Genomic DNA, 27,269 nt, shown 5'->3' on the forward strand with positions numbered 1-27,269 from the left:
AGAGAATCTGTCTCTTAAAGCTCTCCCAGCAATATCCCACTTACATCCATTACTTTTACTCAGTGTTTGTTAGTTTGGTGGTGGGATATGGGATGGGGTCATTCTCTGATGTTATGTTTGTGCTTCAATCTTAGGCAGGCACTGTGGGCTTGGGTCTCATCATAGTAACCTTCACAAGTGTTTTTGCCCCTCCCCATGGGTAGAACTTCTTCCCTCACTCCCCTCCCCAGATAGAGTTGGTTACCACCAGTATCTTCAGGCTATAATTGTGATGCTTTCCTCCCTGCAGATTTAAGTCTTTATTACTTAGGGGAAATGAGATAAGGGAGATAGATCCACTGAGAGAATTTTTTATTTCAGATGCTGTTTTTATTTCTAGATGTATGTTTTATTATTTTTATATCTTCTATTTCTCTACTCACCGTGTCTTTATTTCTATAAATCCTTAAGTATATTTATCATAGATGTTTTAACATCTTTGTCTGCTAATTCCACTGTTTTCTACTCCTTTTTTTCACTGACCTCTTTCTTTCCTCAATATAGTTAATTGTTCTCTTTCTTGGTGTGTCTGGTAATTTTCACCAGATGCTGAACATTGTAGATTTTATTTTGTTAAGTACTTGATTTTTATCATATTTCTTTAAAGAATGTTATTTATTGTAACAGGCAGTTAATTTACTTTCAGAACAGCTCAATCATTTTGAGGTTTCTTTTTAAACTTTATTATATGTGCACTCAACAGGCCTGTACTCAGCAAAGGTGATCTAGTTAATGGCATAGCTGAGTCCCAATATACCAACAATAGAGAATGACACTGAGCTCTTAATATGGCACCATTCCTTGGGAAGACCAAGCTAAATGGTAGTAGATGGACTATATCAAAACCTTCCACCTTGGAGGGGAAGTGATTTATCCTTCCTAGACTTGGTATATACTTCAGGTATGGGTTTGCCATTTTTGCCCACAGTGCCTCCAAAATTATCACCATCCAAGGACTTATGATATGTCATATTCATTGATATAAAACCTCGGGTCACAGAACCCATTTACTAACAAAGGAGATACGGCAATAGGCTTATGATACATAGCCCATTATCAAGATGTATCTGTCCAACAAAATGATTGAATGGTGTTGGCTGGAGGACGCTGCCCTCTAAGATGTGATATAAAACTTGAACGAATGATGTGAACCAAGGAGTGGCTCCTCTCACTGGTAAACCTAGTTGTGGAATTTATTCTAATTGTCCCTGTAAACTTGGGGTCTCCCGATTTAGATACCCTGATTCCTGAAAGAGAAATGTTTCTGCAAAGTTACTCAGTAAGATTTCAATCATCTCAAAAACCATCTGTCTCCATCTCAAGCCAGCAGACCAAGAAGCAAACAAGGGAGTTTATGTACCGAATGGAGAAACTGATCTTAATTACAATGGGAAACAGCTTGCTCATACACAGTAAGGGCAGGGAGGAATATGTGTGCAACCCTGGAATTTACTGGACGGTCTTTTAATACTTTTATGCGTGGTAATAACTGGCAGAGACACTAAAACAATCGTAGCCCAACAAGGGCAGGGTAAATTAGAGCACAGATCCTTCTGAGATGGTAGTGTCTGCAATTAGCCAGAAATTAATCTAGACTAAATTCATAGGAGGAGGGGAATCAAGAATGGTTTGTGAAGGAGACACATGATGAAGCTTACTTACAGTCACAAGGCCAGTTATAGCAGTGGACGCTGTAGCAAATCTCACTAACCACCTTGCCCTAGTCTTCTAGGAGACCACAACTGTCCACCGTTCTTGACCTCTCTTCTTAAGGAAAATTGAGATGTGTTAATTTTCACTAAAAAAATGGGAGGCAACATGTTGAAGTATGAGAGCCTTGGTCCCTGCATCACTACCTGGAGGATCGTTACTAATCCTCAGCATCCACCGCCTGTTGCTACATTAGTGAGATGTAAACCTCTACTGTGTCTGAAGCTGTCGCACATTCATGGGTTTATCTGGTACAGCCGTTTGGCCTACCCTAATTAACACAGGAAGAGAAAAAAGATGGGGACATCATTTTTTCCCATAAAATGGGGAAACCTCAAGAAGTGTGATAATACATTCTCATAGATTGATAATGAGTTGTAAATAGAAAAATTTGGCACCATCAATCAAAATTACAAGTATGCAGCTTCGACCTAACAATTCCACCTCACAATTCATCCTTCATGTATCTTGAACACATATAAAGTAATGAATATATAAAGCTATTCGTTGCACTGCTGTTTAAAAGAACAAAGATAGAAAACAACCTGAATGTCTATCACTATCAGACTACTGATGAGTATTTTCAAAATGAGGCAGATAAATTTATGTCCAGATATGAAAACACATCAAAGATAAATGGTTAACTGAAAAAAATCAGAGCATAACATACTACGATTTGTGTTAATAATAGACAGCTATTCAGATGATAGATGGAGATAGATGGTTTTTGCTGTAATATATTGAGAATATTTCTGGAAGGATAAACAAAAAGTACTAACAATGGCTGTCTCCTCAGAGGCACACTTGATAGCTCTTTCTTTGGGTTGGGAGAGAGGTAAACTTTCTACTATAAAGCAGCTTTGTACCAAATTTTTCTTATGAACGTGTGTGTATTAGCTGTTCCAAATAAGTTGAATTTAAAAAACAAACCAAGAAAAACATGAAGAAAAATAAATGAGCACATAACCATTTTAATGGTTTCTGTGGACAAGTTTCACTGAAATGATTCTCATTTTTTGGTCTTAGGATCATCAGAGATGTAAAACATTCAACTGATGCTGATGCCCAGTTAGCAGCTAGAGAACGTGTCTAGATTTCAGACCACGTCAGTCCTCCCTGCCCTGTCCTTACCTTAGCCTTCTGAGCAGGGCCTCTTCCTCACTGACCTGTCTTCTTCTCATGTGCTCAGTCAGAATATGGGGCTTGCCTTTCATTGACATATTACCTCCTAAGTCTGTATCGATCAAATTGATTCTGATTATTTTAAAAGCACCTTATAGAGAAACTACCTTGTTGAAAGTTATGTTTGAATCTGGCCACTCTGTCTTGTTATCTTGTACTGATATTACTTCAAAATTGTTTTTACCTATATTTTTCACACTTGTGGGAAATTATTATATTGTAAGTCAGCCTAAAATGCTTGTGAATCAAAACTTACTGTAAGAAGTTGAGAAAAAAGTTTTCAGTTAGATAAAACTAGCAGACCAGACACCCAGGACAAGAGGAACAACAACTAAGTAACTGCTCTGAATCACACGCCTGGCTCTTGGAGGAGAGGAAGTTTGCTTTGGTGGTAGAAAGTGGTTACTAGACCTCAGAGTAACCAAATATGGAATGTTGCTTTAAACAAATTCACGAAGTTGTGCTTACGTTAAACCATTAAATACTTTCCTCTCCAGCTAATAAACAGATATGAGGCAGTGTCACTTGTCTCTGGCAGACTAAGCCACTAAGTCTGGTACAGAAAACAACTCATTTATAAGAGCAACAAATGTACAAAAATATCAAAGCAGTAAACTCTACAGCCACTTGTGCAATAAAGGGAAAGAACAGAAGTTGACTTAAGGACAGAAAGTAGTTTAATACATAAGTAAAAATGTCATGTTCTTGAACAGGAGAGCTTTTGTCATTTTCCCAAAAAAGGTATAGGTTTGGTGTCGCCTTAATCTAAACATCAATAAGATAGTTTTCTAGCAAAATGTTTCTAATTTTTCAAGAATATTAAATGTACAAACATAGCTATTAATAAGAAAAATAGAGTGAGTTTCTCTGTAGATGTTTACAAATGATTATAAAGCTAAATAGTTAAAATGTTTATACTGCTACCAAAAAAAAGGACAGTGATGGAATAAAATTGCACAGAAATAGAGCCTAATTTATATTAAGATTAATGAGATTGAGAAATTTATTTACTGTATTTTGAGGAAGCAGTTAATCCTTTGAGAAAATTTTGGGTTAGGAAACAGAAACATATTTCTAAGAAGCTTTTATGTTATATGTTATGTTCTCCACTTTTCCATGGCACAGAAGGACCCACTCCACACCCCTGTAGTCAGTCCTGATTTGCCGGGTAAAGGGCAGTAGCTAATGGGGATTGCAAGTCAGTCAGGTATGAGGATGGAAGACAAGTCTTCTCAGAGACTTTTGAGATATTCTTGATCATCACGGCACCTAGAGGTGGAATGGAAGCAAAAGCAGCGTGGTGGTGAGGAAACTGCGGTGAGTGAAGAAATCTAGTGTGAGATTTTAGGGGGAGAAGATATTTTAAAGGGACTTTAAATCATGCTTCTTGGTGTTAGAAATATAATCCAAATTTGATACTTCTCAAGAGACTGCAATAAAGGTTTGAATTGTTTTTAATTATACGTTAAGCAATTTACTCTTGCCTCTTTAAAAGAGTGCTACACTGGGACTCCTTCCAAGGCAGAGCAAGTTACCCCACCTTCATTTTGGACAAATTAAGAAAGTAGTGCATAATAAAAGTTTAATTAAATGGAGCGAGGGAAATGTACTGAACACGGCATTGGGTCAATTAGTTTATTACTTGGAAAGTAAAAAGCAACCATATGTAAACAAACACATGGATGGTATTGAGATGGATTAAAAGTTCAAATGTAAAATAAGAAAGAACTCAAAATATGGAAAAAATATATATAAGTGAATATTTATTTTATTAAAAAGTGCTAGGATGATGATTTAAATAACAAAAAGAGACTACAGAGAAAAATATTAAGTTAGACAATATTTTTAAACTTTGTATTTCTACTTAAAAAGGTCATCATAAACACAACCACAAGTTATATGAAAAAAACAAGAATTAATATGTGAAATGTATATCAAGCATTAAGCATTCCACCAGCTACATCTTTTTTAAGTGCTTAAGATGCAGTATGTAAAACTTACAATGAGCAAGAGATATTGTGTTAGTTTTCTACCATTGCCATAGATTAGTTCAAGCTTGGCAGTTTTCAAAGGACACCAGTTTATTACCCAGTGTTCTAGGTCAGAGGTGTGTGACAGGCTGTCTGCTTGAGGTCTCAGCAGACTGAAGTCACAAGCTGGGGTTGCAGTTCTCATCTGAGGGCTGGGGTCTTCTCTCACGCTGGCTGCATGTTGGCAGAACTCATTTCTACCCATTTTGTTGTTCCCTTCTTTTGGAAATTCCAAACTATTTTTTTTCTCTGTTTGGAGAACTTCCCTTCCCCATTCTTTAAGGATAGATTTGCTACCAACAACATATTCTTAGTTTTCCTTTGTCTAAAAATGTTTTTATTTCCCTTTCATTCCTGCAGGACAGTTTTGCCAGATATAGAATAATTCATGGTTGAGAATTCTTTTCTTTCAGCACTTGAAACTCATTGTGCAACTTCTGTCTGGCCTTTGTGGCTTCAGGTGAGAAACCCACTATCATGTAATTTGATGTTCCCTTGTAAAAATGTACCATTTCTCTCTGGCTGCCTTTAAGATTTTCTACTTTTTTGCCTTGGGTTTCACAAGTTTAATAATCCATGTCTCTTGATATGAATGTCTTTGTGTTTATCCTATTTGGGTTTTGCTCAGATTCTGGAATCTGTAAGATTGTGTCTTTATCCAATTTGGGGGAGTTTTCAGCCATTATTTCTTTGAATACTTTTCAATCCCGCATTCTTTTTCTTCCCTGGGTCTCCTAGGATTAAAATGTTAGATCTTTTATTATTACTACATAAGTCCCAGAGTCTCTGTTCATATTTTTCAGTCCATTTTCTATGTTCAAACTGAGTAAATTCCATTAATCTATCCTCAAGTTCACTGATTTCTATTCTCTGTCATCTCCACTCTACTATTTAGCCCATTTATTTTATTTTTCAGTTCTATGATTTCTATTTGGTTCTTTTTTATAGCTTCTATTTCTTTACTTAAATTTTCTATTATTTTCATTTGTTTTGAGATAATTTATAATTGTTCGTGAAAGCATTTTGTAATGGAAGCTTTAAATTTCTTGTCAGCTACTTCCAACATCTGATCTGTCTTGATTGTTCTGATCAGTTGATTGTCCTTTCTCATTCAAGGTGTTTTCTTCCTGATTCTGGTATGACAAAAGCAATATTTTATTTTATCCTGGACATTCTGGCTATTATGCTAGGAGATGCTGGATCCTGTTCAAATATTTTATTTTAGCAGGCAGTCGCCCTTTTTGGGCTTAACACACATGTCCTGGCCTAATTTTAAGGCTCTGGTTCTGAAGACTATCCTGTTTTCAAAGCCCTTATAGTGCTGTTCTGGTCTGTTTCATTTATGTTGTACCACTGAGGCTCCATTCAGTCCCACCTGGTGTCATCCATGGGGGTGGGAGGCACTACCTGGGGCCAACCAGTGCCCCTAGGTGGTGGATGGGGTCAGTCAGCCTCGGGGAAGGAAGGAATGCCCTTTGGTCAGCTCTCCAGGCCCCTTAGTGCTGAACTGCGTCTCTCTTGTTCTTTGCTGTGCCACGGAGGGGACATAACCCACCTGGGATGCCTCTTGCTGCTCAAGGATGAAGGTCAAGAAATGTTGGGTTGGGTCACTCTCTGTCTCTAGGTGACCAAGAGAGGCTGGACCTGCTGGTGCAGCTGGGTGGAGGTGGAGAATGGGACTCCTCATCTAGCCTTTGTTATCTCTAGCATGTACCCACCTGCAGCCCTTTTTTGTTCATTTCTCCTTTTTCCTTTTACCTATCAGAGCTGCATCTGTGGAGTAAATGGATTTATCGAATTTTTAAGTCTCAGGACCACTTTGATCAGAAGATCTCTTCATCTCCTTGTGATTATTCTGGATGTTTCATTGTTTGAGTCTGTACTTTTTATTGTGATCTCATTTATGTTAGGGCTTTTTTTCCCCCTCTTTTGGGGGTCTTGTACGCCCCTGTTTATATAAATGCCCCCAGCAAGAGGCTCTATTTCTTCTGTTGTAGTCCCAGAAATTTCATGATCCTGGACTAGTTTTTAGGTCAATTTATTACTTTGGTATTTTTGCAAAAGTAGGAGATTAAGTCCTTCTAGTCTCATTTTTATCAACAGGACAAATGTTTTCACTTACATTCAGGAGTAAAGCAAAATGAAACCACAAAGATGTGTCAGCCCTTCACTCATTTATCAATGTTGTGAGCAACTTCTTGCCCGAATCAGATAATAGTTTTAAAGTATGTGAAGAACATTTTCTCATGTTTCTGTGCTATTCACAATGTCGCGACTACATGCATGGTATCCTTGTCAGTTTACTCTGCCTCCGCCACTTTCTTAAGTTGAAACCAAGGCCTGTAAACTGCAGACGGTGGGCCTGTACCTGTGTTTGCAAGACTTTACTGGAACATAACCATACTCATTTACTTAAATATTTTCTATAGCAACTTTAGCACCACAATAGAAGAATTAAGTGGTTGTGACAGGAACTGTATGACTTGCAAGCCTAATATATTTTCTATCTGCCCTTGAAGAAAAAGTTGCTGACCTCTGATCTAGACAAATCAACAAAACAGTAAGTCAAACCTTTATTTATAGCCTTTGCTAATTTCCATAATATAAATGCTCCATACTTTTCAAGTTGATTTCAAGTTACTAACCTGACGTCACTGAATGGAGAGGTGGGAAAAGCTGATCATAGCGATCCCTGTACAGCATTTTCAACATTTACCTGCAACAGCTGTTAAGTAACCTCAAGAGCATATATAATAATAACGTGGAGTAAAATAATTAGAGAGTGAGGAGTTTTTAGTATTTATTCTTCTCATTTTTAATATTAATTCTGACTTTACATAACTTAATTTTTAGTAATGGCAGTCCTTAACAACTGACTTGCATAATTCATGAAACAGTTTGCTCTTGCAAGCGTGTATGAGCTGGCTCCTGTGCAATACTGCAGATGTGCATAAAATAATTCTAGCTTCTTTGGTGTGATGTATCCTCTTCCAATATCTTCTAATATCTCCATGAAATATTAAGTTTCATCTTCCACTCAACTGCAGTTGGGATTTATATATATATATATATATATATATATATATATATATATATATATATATTTTTTTTTTTTTTACTGTGATAATCTTCCAGCATTTTTACATGTTTAGTGTAGGTAGGGGTACTTCCCAAGAGATCTCATGTTGCAGTATTGATAGGTAGCCTGATTTCTTGTATTTTTACCACTTATTCTGTTTTCAAGGGTATAATGGTTTTCTCTCCAGCCAATGAGGAGTAGGCATGAGGCAGCATCACTTGTGTCTAGCAGACAAGTCACTAAGAAGGCTAACAAGAAGCACAGAGCTGCAATTAGGGCAAAAATACAGCATAAAATAAACATATCAACAAAGGTATGGAATCATTAGGAGTTGCAAACTTCTGTGACATCATATAATAAAAGAGTTAATGGACTCCTGTTTTATTCAAAAGAAGTGTTTTTTAGTTTGCAGAGATTTGATAGTATATTTTTACATTGAGTTCTAATTTAATTTCATTTTGGTCAGTAAGCAAACTTTGTATGTTTCTAATCCTTATAAATTCATTGATCCTTAGATTACTCCCCATCCCCCACAAAAAGTGACCTAATTCTGAGTCCATTCATGTTAATATCATCCATTAAAATAAGATTTCTTTGTGTGTCTGTTCCATTGTAGTAAAGGGGAGGCACGAAGGACCCCTGTTTTATTAAAATATATCTCTATTGTTTAATTTTTAAACTATATACATGTATCCTTCTGACAATTTTTAATTATGATTATAAAATAAAATACCACTCTTGCTGAAGCATCAAGAATGCATTACATAATGGCGGAGGATCACGAAAACTCAATGTGAAAAATGATAGTGCCTTGCACTAGAGTGATGGCAGTGATGATTTGCTTGTAAACCATGCAACTTTATAGCAGCAATCGCTTACCTGTTAGCACATGTTGAAGAGTGAACTCCATCTTCGGGCAAAAGCAGGCTTAATGTCCTGCTCCATTTCATGCTTCTTTGCTTCTCAAACATCCAAAGCCGCATCTCAGATTGCATCATATTTTGGAAACATGGCAGAATAGCCAGGGAAATAAGAGCTGGCCAGTTTCCCACCCTCTAAGAAGGAATGCTGGCTCCTTCCAGCCCACGTCTGTGAAAGGGAGAAGGGAAAGCCACATCTTGCCTTGAATTTCTAAAGTGTAATGTCTCCATCTGCTGGTGTGTGTGGCCCAGTTAATGCCCTTGGAGCTGTCAATACCCTAGGATGGTAAGAGGGCTCTTGAACTTCCAGTAGAATCGATGTGCTTTAGCATAGTTTTACATCAAAAGAAAAACAAAAATATAACTCCAAATTTTTTAATGTACTTTAGGTCTCTGAGGATGTGACAATGAGAAAATTGAATTGTGTCACGCAGGGCCAAGTTTTAAAATAACACCCTCCTCAGCAAGCCCTTTCCCCAGTATGTACACCTCGTGGCTTCTGCTCAGATTTTCTTTTCTCTCCCTTGTCTTCTATCCATCTCCTCTCTTACACTGCCTTTCCTGCAACACCCAACCTTTCATGTTAAGCTAGCCTCCTTTGTTTCCCTTTGTTTTCTGGCTTCTGCTATTTCAGAGAAGTCTGTTTCCTGCCTGGTTCCTGTCCTTTTATGTATGAGCTATATGTTAGTTAGCTTGTTTATTTCCTTTCTGGAAGTGTTGAGAGCAATTTTTAAATTATCATTGTTTTTGTTTCTGATCCTATAGTCAAAAACATTTCATCATTACATATGTAACTACTATTTGTATATTTTCATTATTCCTGCTTGATGCCTTTAAACTACATGAATCTCATCCATCCAAAGACTAAAGTCTTCCCTTAGCTCAGAAAACATCTTCTATTATTTCTTTCATTACATTCTCTTCTACACCTGTTAACACAGCAATTAAAGGTTGCTATACAGAACTTCCTCAATATGTTTTTCTCAATTCTATGTGACTTGGGATAGTCACATAACAGGCGTCCAGTTTTTCTTTGCTCTCTCTTCCCCATACCTCTGTTTTTTTATGACAAAAGGACCATTACCTGAACAGTCTAATGGATAATTGTTCAGTAGTTCTTCACTTGCCTTGAAGATGCCCCCTCATTACCTTTAAGAATGAAAGCAGTTTAAAATGAAACCATTTCTTCTCTTCCTTAAGGATGCCAGTGTACATACTTTGCCTTTTGCTTGTGTCACTATATCAGTGACATCACTGTGGTACCACTGTGTCAGACCCTTCAGAAAGATCAAACAGTTAGAGGAGTCACACAGCCCTTGCTAAGAGATTAAAGGTGTGCCTCACCAATCCTTTCAAACATCTCAGCGAGGGCCAACACAGAGGAGTGATGGTCTCAAAAAGATGAGTAGATGTGGCTTTTGTGTAATGGAGTGAATCACATACTGGTTTCAGAGCTATTTGGAGCAAGGAGTAAAAGAGCTTTACTTGACTGGATTATAAAGTAGATCATGACACAAGATGCAATATAATTTATCAGTCGAGAGTGTGGGCTCTGGGGTCAGCTATGAATTCAAATTCCAACTCCACCACTGTGTAACCTTGGGAGAGATATTTCATCTCTTTGAGACTCAAGTTCTCTCATCCATAAAATGGGGATAACAATAACCAGTCTCAAAGGGTTGACGATAAGGATTAAATGAGAATACATGAAAAACGCTTAGCATAGCTTCTGCTCATGTTAAAACTCTAAGTAGTAGCTATTATCAATGTTTTATTAATACTGTTAATTAGGGAACTGTGCTCTGCCCTTCCACACCTTAGCTCCCCTCAAAATATCAGACCCTGATGCGAATGGGGAAAGATACAGAAAGGCAACCTCATGAATATTTATGTCATACTGGTTAATATGTATCTCAAACAACAATTAAAAGACTGATAGGACAGCAAAATAGTAACCATGGTTTTCTCTGGGAAATGAAACAGTGGGCAGTTTTACTTTTCTCCTTACTTTTCTGTATTGTCTTCATTGTCTATATAAATGTGTGCTATCTGTATAATAAGGAAAAATATGTAAAATATGTTCATTATGCCACAGTACACTATTCAGCACCAGGCAAAACTGTTCATCAAGGAAACAAGGTTCCTGGATACAGACAGCAACCCCTCCCCGACGGCCCTGACAAAAGTACCCATGGTCTAAATCTCCATTGTGACCCCAGCTCCAAAAACAGCTCCCCAGGGGAGCTCCCCCAGGGAAACTCAAAGCAGGAGCTACTCGGGGTCACTCAGATGGTCACGAGAAGGGTCCAGTGTCTCCGGGCTCTCAGTCCTCCGGCTCTGCTGCACCAGGGAGCAGAGGTCCTGCCCCTCCAGGAGCCGGCCGTGCTCCTGCAGCTCCCCCTGCCTCAGCACCAGGATCTGGTCGGCGCTCTGAACCGTCTGCAGCCGGTGAGCGATCACCAGCACCGTGCGGTCCCCGCGGGACCTCCAGTCCTGCAGCTGAAGGGGGAGGATCACAACCTCAGAAAGATAAGAAAGGGATGGGCACCGCATCCCCGCTGGGCACCATCTCTGGTGGCTGAGGGTAAAGATGGCAGGAAATGAGAGACGACAGGAAAGAGCAGGAGAGGAAGTTCTGCGCTGCTCTGCTCTCTCAGCCGGGCTGCCGCAGCTGGAGGATGAGGAGGGGGCTGTGGAGGAATTGGGGTGTCCCCACACCACAGGAGTCTCCATTCCATCCCCACCCTAAGAAGGCACAGATACTCTTTCCACTAGTTCCTCCTCCACTGCTGGGTTCTGCACAGGCTGACCCTCAGTTCCCCTCCATCCTTGCCCTTCCCAGCCAGTACGTGACAGGATATACCCCCAATGAAATGAGGAAATCAAAATGAGAACCAAGAGTAAGGGATTGATCACTTTTTCACATAAAATATCGACTATTCTAAAGCAGAGTTGCTGTGCCAAAGACTGATTTGAGTCTTATCAGTCTCTCAGCTCCCCACGTAATTTGATTTGGACATTGACACCACCACATTGTTAGGCTACGTGCTCCACAAAATACTTTTAAGTCCTTCCGTTCCACATAGATCACCTCCTATAAGCCCTTTTCTCTATATGTTTCCTGGAGGCGCCACTAAACTCGGTGGCAACATCAGGAGGCAACCCTGAAAAACTTGAGTGACCATCCCTGACCAGCACAGAGCTCGCTCACCATAGGGTCCCAATTAAAATGTCAGAAACATGACTGGATCAAACCTTTAAAGCACTAAAGTAAAACAGTCCTTCTAATGAAGGAAATCTGAGTTTCGAAGAGGAACTCGGTACTGAATATCTGACCAGCAGCCGATGATGCTGTTCATACATGATGCTGATTGGTTCTAATCTAAGGTCACCCAATCCAGGAACAAAGAAATGAGTTCCCTGGCTGGTGGTATTTGAGCTGTGGGTCCTAATCCTCACTGAGTGGGACTTGCCTGCTCCCTGCACCCACCCTCTTCTGTTCTCCTGCATGGTGTGTCTGTGGTTCCCCAGAGGCTCCCGGACAGCAGTTCTGACAGTGATGCTGATGGTGCTGAGTCCTCCCCTGGCTTGGGCTGGGGACACCCCAAGTAAGTGCACACCTTGGCTGGTGAGCTGTAGTGAGATGGTGGGAGGAGGGGAGGTAACTTTGTCCTTGTGTCCAGACCATGTCCCTTACAAAACTGGCATTTTCTTCAGTGACCACTTTATCTTATGGATCCTTAATTCCTTGCACAAACAAAAGGAGCCTGGATACTTGCCCACTTTATGGGAACTGCATAAGGTCCCTCCATCTGTATATAGCCTATTTCTTCTCAGCTCTCTTCTAATAAAAATTCCCCAGCCTTGCATCCCATTCCCTCAGTGTTTTGAGAGGATTTAGAAATAGCAATTTCAAAATAATTCCCATCAGTTTTTCCCTTTACTATCTTGAGTTATGCAGGGAAAAAGGGAAGTTTCTCTGAAAATTTGATGGGGACTCAAAAGGAACTAGAAAGATCTCTCCTAGCAGATCCTGTATTATGTCTTCAACAGGATCTGTGATGTTGGTACCTCTCCCTAATATGTGAGAATGTAGCAAGAGACCTCCCCACTATCTCTTTTTCTTTTTTCCATAAACCTCAATGTTTATAAGGCCTGCATCCCTGCACTGGAGGTTCTCTGACAGAAGATGGTGTTAGTTTTCTCTCTCCTTCTCCCGTGGAAAGCACCCTGGAGCTAAAGCAGGGACCTTTAGTACTTGGAATGATCCTCTAGGTAAGAAGTAGCTACAGGGTGTTCTATGATGCCTTAAAGAACTCATAAGAACTGACAACCGGACACAGCCTGGTGCTTATTATGACTCTATTTTGAACCTTCGTACACTATCAGTTTCTCCTCTATCTCCCCTTTCGCTGGTCTGAACCCACAAGAAGAGATTCAGCTAGTATAGAATAAGTTACATGCAATTATATTTTTGTACGCCAGAAACAGTCAAATATCAGCAATTTCATATGGTTCAAACAATACATCCTGAGCAAGATACAGAGATTGTGAAGGTTTCCATCCCATCTGGCTGAAAGGCAGCAAGCAAGTCAAGGGAACTCACCGGCTTCTCCGAGTCGTGGCCCCACATTATATAGGTTGATTCACTGGGCCATCTGGTTTCTGTAACTAGCCATCTCTTACTATCTCTCCTTCTAGGTTGATTCACTGTGCCATCTGGTTTCTGTAACTAGCCATCTCTTACTATCTCTCCTTCTAGTTTTTCCCTATTCTTTCCCCAACTATGTCATCACCATTACTGAAAATCCCCAAAGTTTGCACAGATCCATTGGATGAGATGAAACCTAATGAAATTTTCCCTGTCTCTTAAAATCACCTTGTCTTTACCTGTGAATGTTTCTCCCAGGCAGTAAAAGAGGAAAGAGAAAGCTGACCTGAATTTCTCACAGGAAGTAGGAGGGATGTAATGTGTCGTCAGAATAAAAGTGTGTTGGAGCTGGAGCCCCTTCTTGCTTTTCAGGATCCCCACAAAGATCAATCCCCAGAACCCTGGGTTTATTCATTTAGATAACAAATACTTTTTTGAGCAACTGTCATGTACTGGGCTCTGTTCTAGGCTCAGAAAATTCTATTTGAATAACATAGGAACATCCTCTACTGTCAAGGAACTTACCTAATGACAGGGGAGGAAGATAACGACTCAATACAAATTTAACAAGAAAAAACATTTCATTCAGTAATAAGCTCCCTGAAAAAAAACAAAAAAACAAAAAAAAAACCTCCAGGGGTGTGGAACAGAGAGAACTGGATTCACCTGACTTCAGTTCAAGTGTCTAGGGAGCTCTCCCTGTGAAGGTGACGGTTAACTGAGACAATGATGAGGAGAAGCCAGACATGTGAAGGATGTAAGGGACAAGTGTTCCAGGGAGAGGGCGCACGGAAAGGCTGAAGTGTGGGGAGATGTTTGCTGTGTTTAAGGGACAGAAAGGAGGCTAGAGTGACTGGAGCAGAGCAAGCAGGTTGGGTACTGTGTAAGACAAGTTCAGAGAGGAAGTCAGGAGCCAGTCATGTTAGGCCCTGATGGCATTGGTGAGAACTTTGACTGTTATTTATAGAGATATGTGAAGCTACTGAGAGGTTATAAGGAGAGTCAGTTTGTTTATTTTTTTAAAATAATCCTAGCTACTGCATGCAGACTGGATTCCAGAGGTTCACAAGTAGAGTCAGGGACACCACTTAGAAACATGATGAAATTTCCCAGGGCAGAAGGGTTTGTGGCTTCATTGAGTAGGGTAGTGACACAGACTGTGGGAGAGAGGAAGTGAACAGATTTGGGGTAGACTGGTGTGTGACTCATTAGTGAATTAAATGGTGGGGGCTGGAGGATAGAAAACCAAGCTCATCCTTCAGGATTTTGTCTTGCATGATAACTGAGTGGATGGTGGTGCTGTTTATTGAGATCAGGAAGACTGTGGAAGGAAATAATTTAAAGTGGGTAGTTAAGAATAAAGGTTTATTTAACTGATTTTCAACATTGAAATGGAGTGTCGAGAGGCCAGTTGACTACACGTGCCTTGGAATCCAAGGGGAGGCCAGACCTGGAGGTCTGTATGTCTGGGTCATTGACACATGTACTCTGTCAAAATCCAAGAAAGTAGAGGGGGTTGCACAGAGAAAGAGAGTGTGTGTAGAAGACAAGAAGAAGGCAAAAGGCAAGCCCTGAGGGCCAAAAGTCAGGGAGTTAGCAAGGCGGACTAGACAAGGATACCAGTGATGCTGAGGAAAACCAAGAGAATGTGATGCATGGGAGTCACAGAAAGTAGATTGTTCAAGGAGGGAGAAAGTGAGTTGTGGTGAGTACGACCAAGAGGTGGGTGAAGTGAGAGCAGGACAGAGAAGCGGGCACTGGGCTTGGGGGTCTTGACATTTGCAGTCAGTGAAACACACTAGACAGGAACGGGATTGGACCTTTTGAAGAGAGAAAGGGAGCTGAAGAAATGAAGGATGGATTACGATGACGTTTTTCGAGTCATTAACTTCAAGGAAGACTGTGCCCTGGGGCTGGGGAGTCAGCTGAACATAAAGTCTAAGAATGCAAGAGCCTGAAGGGACGCTGGGAGGACTTGAGAACCAGACGTGTTCGTTCATCAGCAAGGAAGCACTAGAGTGCCCTTGAATGCAGTGGTGCCTGGCTATGCAAAAAGCCACTGATTCATACAGCCAATATCTACCAGTGACCTAGATACACCAGTTATTACCCAGGTGACGAGGATGGAGTGATGAACAGAACAATCTGATATCTATCGGCATGGAGCATCAAAATATGTCGCAGTTACTAAGTAGCAAGCCTATAAAGCTCCATATATAATTCTCATATCTATCCTAATACATCTGTAGCAATTAAAACATGTATATCTATGGATTCTAAAATTCAAAAAGTTTAAGTAATTTACCCAGTGTCACATAGTGCTAGCACCCAGATCATATAGTCTAAATCTGAGTACTGGGGAGAAAGTACCTCTCTTCTACGTACTCGTTTTGAATTAGTTGATGTATACGCCATTATTACACCTAAACCAATGAGTCTTATGTGTTCAAAATGGTAATAAAGTGATAAAGTGAATAGAAGACAACTGCCAAATCATGATGAAGGTATTACTTGCTATAGGAAGTTAAGGAATAAAAGGTCTTGTGAGCTTGCATTCAAAATGGTACTGTATTTATTGAGGACTTCTTATGTGATCAGCACTAGGAAGAGTCATTATTTAAGTTTACATTTAATCCTGTGAGGAATAGGCTATTATTATAACTGTTTTAGAGATGAAGAAAAAGGCTCATGTATTTAAAAATGGCCCAAATAAAAGAGTTCATGTTCAATTCAGTTCTTCTGATTCTAGAGTGAATATTAGTGAATAGTGGTCAGACTGGGTAAAACGTAAAATTTCAGATGTTCATACATACCAGTGCTCCTTAGGATGGGATGAGGAGAGATGCAAGGGCTGCTAAATCCAAGATACAGGAGAAATTTACATTTATTTTGCATCTATTACTTGAAAAACTGCATATGGATCCACATGGAGTGTTTCCATGCTCCCTAAGTGCACTATTCTCTTCCATCTCCATGTATTCACCAACCGAGAAGTTCTCTGGACCCTATCAGTTTTTTAGGATGCTTTATTACATAGGCATAACTGATTAAATCATCGGCCACTGGTGACTGACCTCAATCTCCAGCCCCTCTCCCCTCCCTGGAGGTGAGGGGACTGGGACTGAAAGTTCCAACCCTCTACTCATATGGTTGATTCTCCTGGAAGCCAGTACACCTCCTTAAGTAGGATCCAAAAGACACGTAATCAACATAAAAGACTTCTTTATTGACTTCATCATTTAGGAAATTTCTAGGGTTTTAGATCTGTGGCAGAAATGGGGACGAAGAACAGACATATGTTTCTTATGATAAATCGCAGTATCACAGTGACTGATTGCCAGGGCAAAGGAATCAGTAAACTCTGGTCCTGAGCAAATTTATTTTGTTGGAAAAATAACTCTTCACTGGGACCGGATTCCTTAAAAATGTAAGTTCCACAGAGGATGAAGATTTTCAACAGATATTATATTAGTAAAGTTTTCTATGTAATTCTCAGCTGCTCCATAATTGACAGTATTACCTTTACCTAAAATGTCTCCCTTTTCCCCCAAACATACACACACACACACTCTTCCTCTACCTTAACCTTTTATGTTACACGTTTAATGTCTTCACAGACCACTTCTCTAGCTCCCGAACATACCTGAGGTCATCCTATCATTCTGTTAGAGAACTCTATACTTTTATCCTGGCATTTCTCACTCCTGTATAAATTCTTGTGTGTTTGGCTTTTGTCCACCACTTTCACTAAATTTTAAGCTCCACAGGTAAACAGGAGATGTCTGTTTTCCCTTCTCTGGATTCACAGGGGGCAGCATAGGTATGGCACAAGGACAGCATTAACCAAATGTTTACAGAATGAAGGAGGTGGGATATGTTCGAGGAAGATCTGTGGGAAGAGAAGACAGAGGGGTTGGTGTCTTCCTGGGGGAGGCTCCTAGGAGGAGGTGGTGATGGGGCAAATCCTGGTCCAGTTCACACTTGGAGGTCTCCAGCCAACCATGGAAGCCAAGTGGATCCCAAATGGCTCAGGAGCACAGGGTTCTCCTCCGCCCAGCATGTCCTCCCTCCGCAGCTGGCAGATGAAAGGCAAACCCAAGGGGTGCTGGAAGCTGGGGTGCTAGAAGCTGGGGTGCTAGTGGAGCCAGTGACGGCTGGTGCGGGGTGGGGGCTGCGGGCCTGGTGCTCGCACCTGCGCCTGTGCGCCCCGCATTGGTGGGCGTCGCCTTCATTCTTTTTCCAGGAACCCGAGTGACAAGACCATTCCTGTCCCCACAGCACTTTTCATGGTGCAGAGTAAGTCCGAGTGTCATTTCTCCAACGGGACGGAGCAGGTGCGGTTCCTGGACAGATACATCTACAACCGGGAGGAGCTGGTGCGCTTCGACAGCGACGTGGGGGAGTACCGGGCGGTGGCCGCGCTGGGGCGGCGGGCCGCGGAGCGCTGGAACCGCCGGAAGGACGCGCTGGGGCGGGCGCGGGCCGCGGTGGACACGTTCTGCAGGCAGAACTACGAGTTTTTTGAGAGCGGCACGGTGCGGCGGCGCGGTGAGCGCGGGGCGGGCGGCGCGGGGCGGGCTGCGCGCGCCTGTGCGTGTGTGTGCCTGTGTGCGCGCGTGTGCGTGTGTGTGACAAAGAAACAGAGACAAAGACAGAGGCTGAGTCCGGGCCGTGTATGTAGGACTGTGGACAAGTACAAGTTACAGGAGTCACAAGGGTACATGTGAGAGGGTGTTGTCAGAGAGCAGGTGTGTGATTTTGTCTTGTGTGATTGTGAGAAGGGAGACGGGGAAGGAGAGAGAGTTGGGGGCGGGAGGCAGTGAGCAGAGGGTCTGAGAGGACCGTGAGGGAGGGGGAACCGGGGGGAAGGATGCAGGAGGGAGGCTCCCGGCATCCTCCCGCGGCGTGGGAGAAGTAGGTGGGAGGAGGAAACCCTGACGGGGAAGAGGGGAAGGAAGGTGGTTAGAGATGCAGGAAGGGGCTTCAAGGTGTCAGTGACTCAGGGGAAGGTTTAGGACAGGGGAGGGAGTAGTGTAAAAGGATTGGGAGAATGTGAGAAGAGTCGCAAACTGCTCTTGGCACACACACCCTTTCTCTTGAAATCCGTTAAAATAAACATACCTGTGTTTGTGTGTACCAACATTTCACTAAGAATGAAATTTGTTGGGGAGACTAATTTCTAGGGGGATAGTGGAGAGGAACAGCCCAGGCCCCTCTGATCTTTCTGAGACTACTTTTAAGTCTAAATTTCCGGCTACTTTTTTGCTTTCTTTGTGTATATTTTTACATATTTGAAATGATAGTGAAGGTAGATTTTTGTTACTTAGCATTAACAAACTGATGTTACTATTTTTATGATGCTAATAGTACTTAAGTAATTACATGCTAACCCTTTGTATAGTTGTAAATAATTTATCTCGAATTCCCCTTTGTTAGATTTTGTTTTCAATATTGCCACTTAGTTGGAAATTTATATCTTATTATTTTTAACTTATATTTCTTTTATTTCTACAGTTCTTTTTTTTACACATTTCTGTGCCAATTGTAACTGCTGCTCTAAGCACTGCCTATTAATCCATTATGACTGGGGTTCAAAGTGTTTTTCTCAGTAGCTTCATGGTCCTGTATGCAGTAAGATTATTAACACTTTGCTGATATTTGATTCAACATTTTTTCCAGTTTGAGATTTCTATTAGATTCTGTTTAATGTTTCCTGTGTTAAGAATTTAAAATTTTTTGCTTAATGAAATATAAACTGCAAAATTACTAATGATTTACCCTCGATCTTAAATCTACTATTTTGTAGTCCTGTACAAATGTGTCCCCCATTTCTCCTTTTAAAATAATTATATTTACTGAGGTCCTGACAGTGTCAGAGTCTGTCCCAGATGTTACGAGTCCCAGACCCTGCCTTGATCTCAAATGTCAGTTTAGAAGGAGAGATAAGTATAAAATGATAACAATTCCAAAAATAGATGTGACTTTTTTTGAAAAGGAAAGAGATTGATCAGTTGAATATAAAGCCATAAAAACTTTTTAAAAGATTGAATTCCCTTCTTCCTTTTCCTCTGCAAGACTCATTTTTTTCTTGAGACGCAACTCACAGGGTTAGAGAATGACCTCCGTGTATTTCTGCTTCTCAGGGGAAGAACCAGTTTTGTGCTGTTCTAAGGTGTGAGTGCCTCAAGGCAGCATAACCAGCATTTCACACTCAGTATCTCCGTCTATCTCACTTCTGTTCTCTAATTTATCTTTATACTTTGAATCATATCTTCTCTCATAGTTAATAAATTCAGTAAGTCACTAACATATATCAAAGGCTAAGTTCCAGCCATTTCTTTATATATGTTAGGTCCATTGACCCTTATTTGACTCTGAGAGGTAAATTAGGCTCACTATCCTCCTTTATAGGTGAGAAGGCAGAGGAACAGAGGAATTTTAAAACTTTCCCAGGATTGATCAGTTAGAAGTAGGTCCAGGTAGCCTAGCTCCAGAAATTGTGCTTTTAATTAATACACCACATGTCTTGCAAAATTTGTAAGTACTTTAATTCAACAATAAATAACTATTTCAAGTTATGGAGGAAAAATTCAGTTTTCCCAACATCTCTAAAATCTAACAGGCCCCTGCTTTATGGATTAAATTCAAGACTCATGACCCTGGCTCCTCTTCAGCCGCATGGCCAGCTTGGCCTGCCCAAGGCTGCAGTCTGGTCGGGACACTCATTCTATCTTCCTCACTATTCCGTTTACCACTTCTCTCCTAGTGGAGCCCACAGTGACCGTGTATCCTGCGAAGCCCCAGCCCCTGCAGCACCACAGCCTCCTGGTCTGCTCTGTGACGGGCTTCTATCCAGGCCACATTGAAGTCAGGTGGTTCCGGAACGGCCAGGAAGAGGAGGCTGGGGTGGTCTCCACAGGCCTGATCCCTAATGGAGACTGGACCTTCCAGACCATGGTGATGCTTGAAGTGGTTCCTCAGAGTGGGGAGGTCTACACCTGCCGAGTGGAGCACCCCAGCCGGACGCGCTCTGTCACAGTGGAATGGAGTGAGAAGCTTTGTGACCTCATGTGTTCCTCTCCCCCCGCAAGGAGGGACTTGCCTCCTCCTGAGTGTCAGGTTCCTCCTCTCCCCGCACCATGTGCTCATTTGCTCCACGTTCTCCTCTCCTTCAGCACAAGTTCCTGGGGGAGCCCCGTGGTAGCCTGTGATAGAAATCCTCTGATAGTTTACAGATACCCTGGGGTAGTTTCTACAAATACCTATGCCCCCCTGGGGAGGCAATTCTGCCTGACACGCAGGGAAGAGGTGTCTCTGTTTTGAGCCTCCTGTTATGTCACAGGTCATGGTCACCCCTTGGCCATGGGTACCTGCCTCAGGCTGGACTTGTGCTTCTGCCACTGCTGCTCTGAGTTCACTGTGATCTGGGAAGGTACATCCTCTCCAGTGTAGGGGCCTTCTAGGCATGAGGGGAGTCCTGTCTCGGCTCTGCCTTTTATTAGCTCTGTCGCCCTAGACAAGCTTCTTAGCATCATTCAGTTCCAGGCTCCTCATTCATCAGATGTTGCAGTCGTGTGGCCTCATGTCAGGGCTGTGGTATTTAAATTAGTTCAGTGCCTTAACCTTGTAGCTATTCAGTGTGGATTTTAATTTCTAGCTCTTCCAGGGCAGCCCTCTTCCCCCATTCTCAAAGCTCTCAATCTCAGAGTCTCAATTAGAGAGGCTGGATTTGAGGTAAAAATCACTAAATCTAGCTTCTTTTCTCAGGGGCACAGAATGAGTCTTCACAAGGCAAGATGCTGTGTGGAATCGGGGGCTTCGTTCTGGGTCTGCTCTTCCTTGGGGTGGGGCTGTTCGTCTACTTCAGGAACCAGGAAGGTAAGGAACCTGTTGGCAGCTAAGACTCCCTGTAGACTATTTAGAGGGAAAAAAATTTATATGGCTTTGCTCAGTTAGTTGTCTGTATATCAATGACCCTGCATAAAGCCTCCCTTTACCTAGTCAACCTCACGTTTCTTAGAAATCCAGAAATCCACAGTCCATGGTTACTCATGGGTGAAGCATAAGAGGTAATGGTCTGTAGAGATAAATGAAGCATTAACACGCACGGAGATCCCAAGCAGAGATCCTGGAACAAATGAAGGGAAGGACAGGAGGGCTGATCACGTTACACTGGATTTGTGTCACAGGAACTTCATGGCTCACATTCTCTCAGTGTCTGCTCTCCTCTCTGCCCTGGCATCCTGTGATGTGGGCTGTGGTGTTTCAGAAGTCTTGGGTAGGGGTCAGGTGCTGGGAACATTGTATCTGAGGACAGACTTGCCTCCATATCTTCTAAGTATATATCCTCCCTTCTCTTTCCCAGGACACCTTGGACTTCAGCCAACAGGTAACGCCCTCTAATCTTCTTTTGGAGATAGATTTGATCTCTGAGAACTGATGGTAGAGATGACAAGATAGGAGACAGAGAAAATGAGAAAGACTTTGAATTCTACTCAGGCAGTTTGCAGTAAAGCTTTTCACCAGTTGGTAAGAGGCTTGCGCTCTAAAGTCACTTTAGTTCAGGGAGATGTAAGAATTATTTCCCCTCCTTACTGCAGTGCTTTAACATGAGGCCCTGAGAGATGGGGGTGAAAAGGCTGCTTGTAGAGTTGGGTATGGAAACAACACTGTCTTTTGTCTCCTGCAGGACTCCTGAGCTGAAGGGAAGATGATGACCCTCAGGCAAGAACTTTCTGTCCCAGCTTCTTCAAAGCATCAAAAAGTTTCCAGCTTAGTTCTTATTCTTCCACAAAGATAAGACTTTCTCGGGATCTGGTTTGCTCCTGGTTCAGTGACCCTGCAGCAAGTGTCCTTCTTGATGGCTTCCTCAGCCTGCCCTTGACCTGGAAGCGCCAGCACTGATTGCAGCGCCTTATCTCCATTCTCTCCCCAGCCTCTCTGTTTACCCTGGCTGCTTTCTGTGCATCTGAGCTCACCTGCTGCCCACATTGCTTTGTATGTATTTTCTCAAATACACAGAGAGTGAAATCATCTACTTCATACAGCTTCAATGACAAGAAGGAGAAGGGAAAAGGGGAAGGGAGAATTGCATCACAAAACAAAAATCATTTTCACTTATGTTCCTGAATTTTGGTCACATGTGATCTGGAAGGTTTCTTTGCTTCATTCCCTATTTTTGCTTAGGTTTTCTGCATTCTGTATTTAGGCATGTTTCCCTGGGCTAGCAGAAAGCTCTGACTGAAAGGCAGGCTTTGCATCGTCAAAGACAAACACACAGGCCCCTTCACACCATGGAATACAGGAAAGAACAACCGCTATAAGAAATACAGGTAACTTGTCAGGATGTGATGCCTTCAATCACATTTTGGGGTCTCTTTTCCCCTGATTTTTTTTTTTAAAGAAAATATCTAAACCTGAGTCCTTCAAGAACTTCCCTTTTGTTAATTAAGGGTAGCCTTCAACACCTCAGTCTTTTTTCCCATCTCTTGAATCAGCAGCATGCTGACTCTTTGTCTTGGGATGTCGTCAGTGCTCTCAGAAGCTGTCAGCACAAAGCCACTGTAGTGGAAAAGATGCATTTCTGAGCCCCACCCCCAGGTGGTGTCACAAACTCCATTACAGGAGAATCCGGTGTGGATCTTACTTTAGCAGAAATCAGAGAAAAGGCTGAGAAAAAAAAAGCGAATGTGTGACTACACTGATCTAAATAATGAAGGACCCTGCTGCTGAGGGGTGGGAGAGATGAGAAGCTCTCTATACCCTGCTGTGGAATAATCTCCAAAATATATTTGGAGCAAGGTACAGGAGAGTGTGTATAGTATACAACATCTTGTTTAATAAAATAGAGGAGGAGAATAGGAATGTATAGCTATACCCACTCTATTCTGTCCTCTTCTATTCTACTGACCTGTATATGTGGAAAGGATGGAAGGTTTGTAAAAATGGTTGCTTATAGGACAGTGAGAAAAGAGGTTGTAAGGAACAGAGTGAAAGCTTGACTTCTCTGAATATATCTTATTTAATCATCTTAAATTGAGGAACATTCAGATAGTTTATGTAATAAAAATTTAATCCAAAAGATTAAGAAGGCAATACATGAAAACTGAGAACGGGCAATCAGAATTGAAACAAACTTGACAAAACGTATGTGATGGAAAGCAAACTAGAGAAGCAAATCAAAGAAATCTTTGACCCTCATATGAAACATTTGGCAACTAGTAAATCAGTATATAATTCTAAATTCCAAAGGCTTCAGTAATATAAGTAAATTATTATATTAGAAGTAATTTATGCAATATAAATTATAAAGTAGTTGGATGGGTTTCACAGAAAGGTGACTAAATTGGCTAAGCAAATGGAGGATTCTGCTGTTTTGTTCCATTTGAAGAGTCAGTTTCAAATAGAAGGCAGTCCTGAGAGGTGATTAAAAGTTTATTCTGAAGTGTTTGTCATTTGAACACAATTCGTTCACTGTCAGAGACTATTATTCTACCTTTAAGCATATTCAGCTTATTTTTTGAATATCTTAATTGCATCATATATTATTTGTGCTAAACAAGTCATCGTGCTATCGGAATTGAATAAGGTGATAGTCATGTCTGCAATATGCATACAGTGGAGATAAGTTTTGTTTGATCCCAGAGTTACAACTTTACTCTTGCTTTATCTTCTGAGATGAAATGATTTCTCTCCTTTTATTTGAAGCCTGGTGTGATATTATAAGGGAGAATTAAAATGTATGGTAGGAATAGTTCAATGAAGATGTTTTCTCTCACTAGTAGCAGAAAAAATCCAGTCAATCTGACTTTAATTTTTTACGTATTATTTTGCATAGCAGATGGACCCCAGGTAGGGCGTCTCCAGAGTTTGTCAGTTTAGCTGTCCAGTGGCGTCACCCGTGGCCCCAGGACCTTGTCTCATCCCCTCCTCTTCTTAGCATGTCAGCTTTCCTGAGGTGGGGGTAGGGCACCTGCAGCCGTTGGGACGTTGTATTCTCACAACAACTTCCGAAGGCAGCAAAAGGGACCTATTTCTTCTCATGTGCTCTTTTCTCCCAGGCCCTATTGAGATATAATTCATATACAAAAACTACACTTAATTAATGTATAAAATTTGAAGAGTTTGAACATATGCATATGACTCAACCACAATCAAGGAAATAAACATATCCATCACCTCCAAATGTTTCCCTGTGTTCCCCTGCCTTTATTGTGGTAAGAATATTTTACATAAGATTCTACCATCTTAAGAAATTTTTAACTATACAAAATGCAACTTAATTTTTTCCAGCGTGTGATATTGTGGTTTATAAAATGAAATATATATTTGGTCTTTGTCCCCATTCCTGGCACAGAGCTCCTAAAACCCTTGGAATTTCATAACTAAGGAGAAAACAAAGATGTCTCATTATATTAATGAGGTGACACTTGGACCCCACTTAAGGGTGGGGGCTGGTTTTCAGGAGACCGAAACATGTGATCAGAGGGTTGGAACTTTCAGACCCACCCCCTTGACTTCTGGGAGAGAGTGCTTGGAGGTTGAAAGGCCAATCAGTTAATCAGTCATAACTATAGCTACTTCAGTTTGGAAACAAATATAACATAAAATGGGATAATTTCAAACAACAGAAGCACAAAAAAGGAAGAGAAAAAGTACAGAAGCCATATAGGAAAATGAAGATAAGATGCTATCAGCAGGAGAAAAAGACTATTTTACCTATGAGACGTTTTATACCCACCTCCTGGTAACTACAAAACAAACCTAGAGCAGAGACATGAAGAATTAAAAAAGGGGAAACTGAGGAAAACATCCTATAAAACCACCAAACTAAAATGGCAGACAGAAACACAAGGAAAACAAAAACATGGGAGATACAAAAAAAAAAAAAAAGAAAACAAAAGACAGAATGGCTGGACTATGTCTTGTCTATCAATAATCACCCTAAATGAAAACAGATTGAATTAACCAATCAAAAGAACCACTACTCTGTTCTCTGTATCTGAGCATTATTTTGTTCATTTGTTTTATTTATTTTTTGCATTCCATGTGAGTAAAATCGTACAGTATTTATCTTCCTCCATCAGACTTATTTCACTTAGCATCATACCCTCAAGGTCCATCCATGTAGTTGCAAATGTCAGGACTTCATCTTCTTTATGTCCAACTGTATTCCATTGTATGTATGTGTTTATCTCTACCACATACCACATCTTTTTTTACCTGGTCATCTGTTGATGGGCACTTAGGTTGTTTCCATATCTTGGCTACTGTAAACAGTGCTGCGCTAAACGCATGGTGAGGCATATATCCTTTCGAGTTAGTCTCTTCGTAGTCTTTGGATAAATACTCAGATGTGGGAGGAAGATGAAAGGAGTAAAAGGGATCGACTGAAGACGAATGGAAACTAAAATTTTGGCAGTGAGCATGCTCTAGTGTGTACAAAAGTAGAAATGTAAGGTTTTAACATAAAACTTATATAGTGTTATAAACTAATGTTACTTCAATAAAAAATGTAAAAAAAAATCTATAAATTTACTAAAAAACATTACATTTTACACGTACAAAGAATGAATTTGTGGTAAGTAAATTATACCTCAAGAAACCTGTTAAAATACACTTTTTTAAAAGAAAAAGAGTCTTCCTAAGCAAGACACAAAATCGGGAAGACATAAAGAAAAATATGTATCTCAATAAAAATTAAAAATTTATTTGCATGGATAAAATAAATTTTAAAGAAATATGTAAAACTCAGGAAAACTTTGCAACATACAAGACACTGGGTTAACTTTCTTATTATGTAAAATTGCCAACAAATCAATAAATACATGAGGAAAAATACACAACAGAAAATTGGGCAAAGATGTAGACTATTTACAGAAAAGAATATATCAGAGGCCAATAAACATAAAATGTGTACTCAAACACACCAATAATCAGAAGAAAATATAAATTCAAATAATGTGATGTAATATTGCTCCCCAAAAGTGGCAAATAAAATAGTCTGGTTTTTAAATCAAGGATTTGGAAGATTCCATGGAAAGGATTTTCTCACGTGTTATTAGTAGCGTCATGAGTGAGTGGCAGCTTGGAAGTATCTATTAAAATTATAAATGCAAATGTTACATGATTGACAGCAATAAAATCCACATCCATGTATCTGCTATGTTCTGAATGCTTGCATCTCTACAAGAGGTGTATATGGAGACTAAGCCCTAGTGTGATGGCATTAGGAGGCGGGGCCTATGGGAGGCGGTGAGGTCCCGAAGGTGGAGCCCGCATGGCTGGGATTAGTGCACTTACACAGGGCCAAAGAGGTCAGAGTTCGTCCCTTTCCACCACGTGGGGAAACACCGAGTTGCTGGCAGTCCTCACCAGAGCCCGACCTTGCTGAGGGCTCCCAAGAGATGAAAGGAAAAGCTACCAGGCTTCTTTAAGCCTGGCCTCAGAACTTGTGTGGCATCATTTTCACCACATTCTAATGGTCTAAGTGAGTATAGGGTCAGCCCAGGTTAAAGGGAATGGGAAACACAATCTATGTATTCATGAGGTGAATGGCAAGTACTTTGTACCCATTTTAATCTACCCCATACGATTTACCAAAGTGGCCTCAAAAAATTAACAATCTGTATAGTCTCACATCTGATTAAAAAAATTAT

At 40.9% G+C, this 27,269-nt stretch overlaps 1 protein-coding gene across 2 annotated transcripts; it reads left to right on the top strand.

Moving 5' to 3' along the window:
* The first annotated feature begins 12,371 nt into the window (after window positions 1–12,371).
* LOC105101410 (DLA class II histocompatibility antigen, DR-1 beta chain-like) lies at window positions 12,372–25,535 on the top strand. 2 transcript variants are annotated; one of them, XM_031434978.2, is made up of 6 exons: window positions 12,372–12,568; window positions 17,890–18,159; window positions 20,378–20,659; window positions 21,379–21,489; window positions 21,977–22,000; window positions 22,301–25,535. In XM_031434978.2, the coding sequence occupies exons 1-6, from the start codon at window positions 12,469–12,471 to the stop codon at window positions 22,312–22,314; spliced, it is 801 nt and encodes a 266-aa protein (XP_031290838.2). In that variant the 5' UTR covers window positions 12,372–12,468; the 3' UTR covers window positions 22,315–25,535. The 2 variants fall into 2 exon arrangements, with proteins under 2 accessions (XP_031290838.2, XP_064332434.1); XM_064476364.1 differs by having other exon boundaries at window positions 12,415–12,568; window positions 17,855–18,159.
* Window positions 25,536–27,269: the final 1,734 nt, after the last annotated feature.

This window comes from Camelus dromedarius, chromosome 19, assembly GCF_036321535.1.
Source record: "Camelus dromedarius isolate mCamDro1 chromosome 19, mCamDro1.pat, whole genome shotgun sequence".
NCBI lineage: Eukaryota > Metazoa > Chordata > Mammalia > Artiodactyla > Camelidae > Camelus > Camelus dromedarius.

Excerpts from the sequence above, each read along its gene's own strand:
- LOC105101410 (XM_031434978.2), top strand. The coding sequence starts at position 12,469 with ATGGTGTGTCTGTGGTTCCCCAGAGGCTCCCGGACAGCAGTTCTGACA. Across the intron at positions 18,160-20,377 it reads CGGCACGGTGCGGCGGCGCG|TGGAGCCCACAGTGACCGTG; the intron begins GTGAGCGCGGGG and ends CTTCTCTCCTAG. Across the intron at positions 21,490-21,976 it reads CTACTTCAGGAACCAGGAAG|GACACCTTGGACTTCAGCCA; the intron begins GTAAGGAACCTG and ends TCTCTTTCCCAG.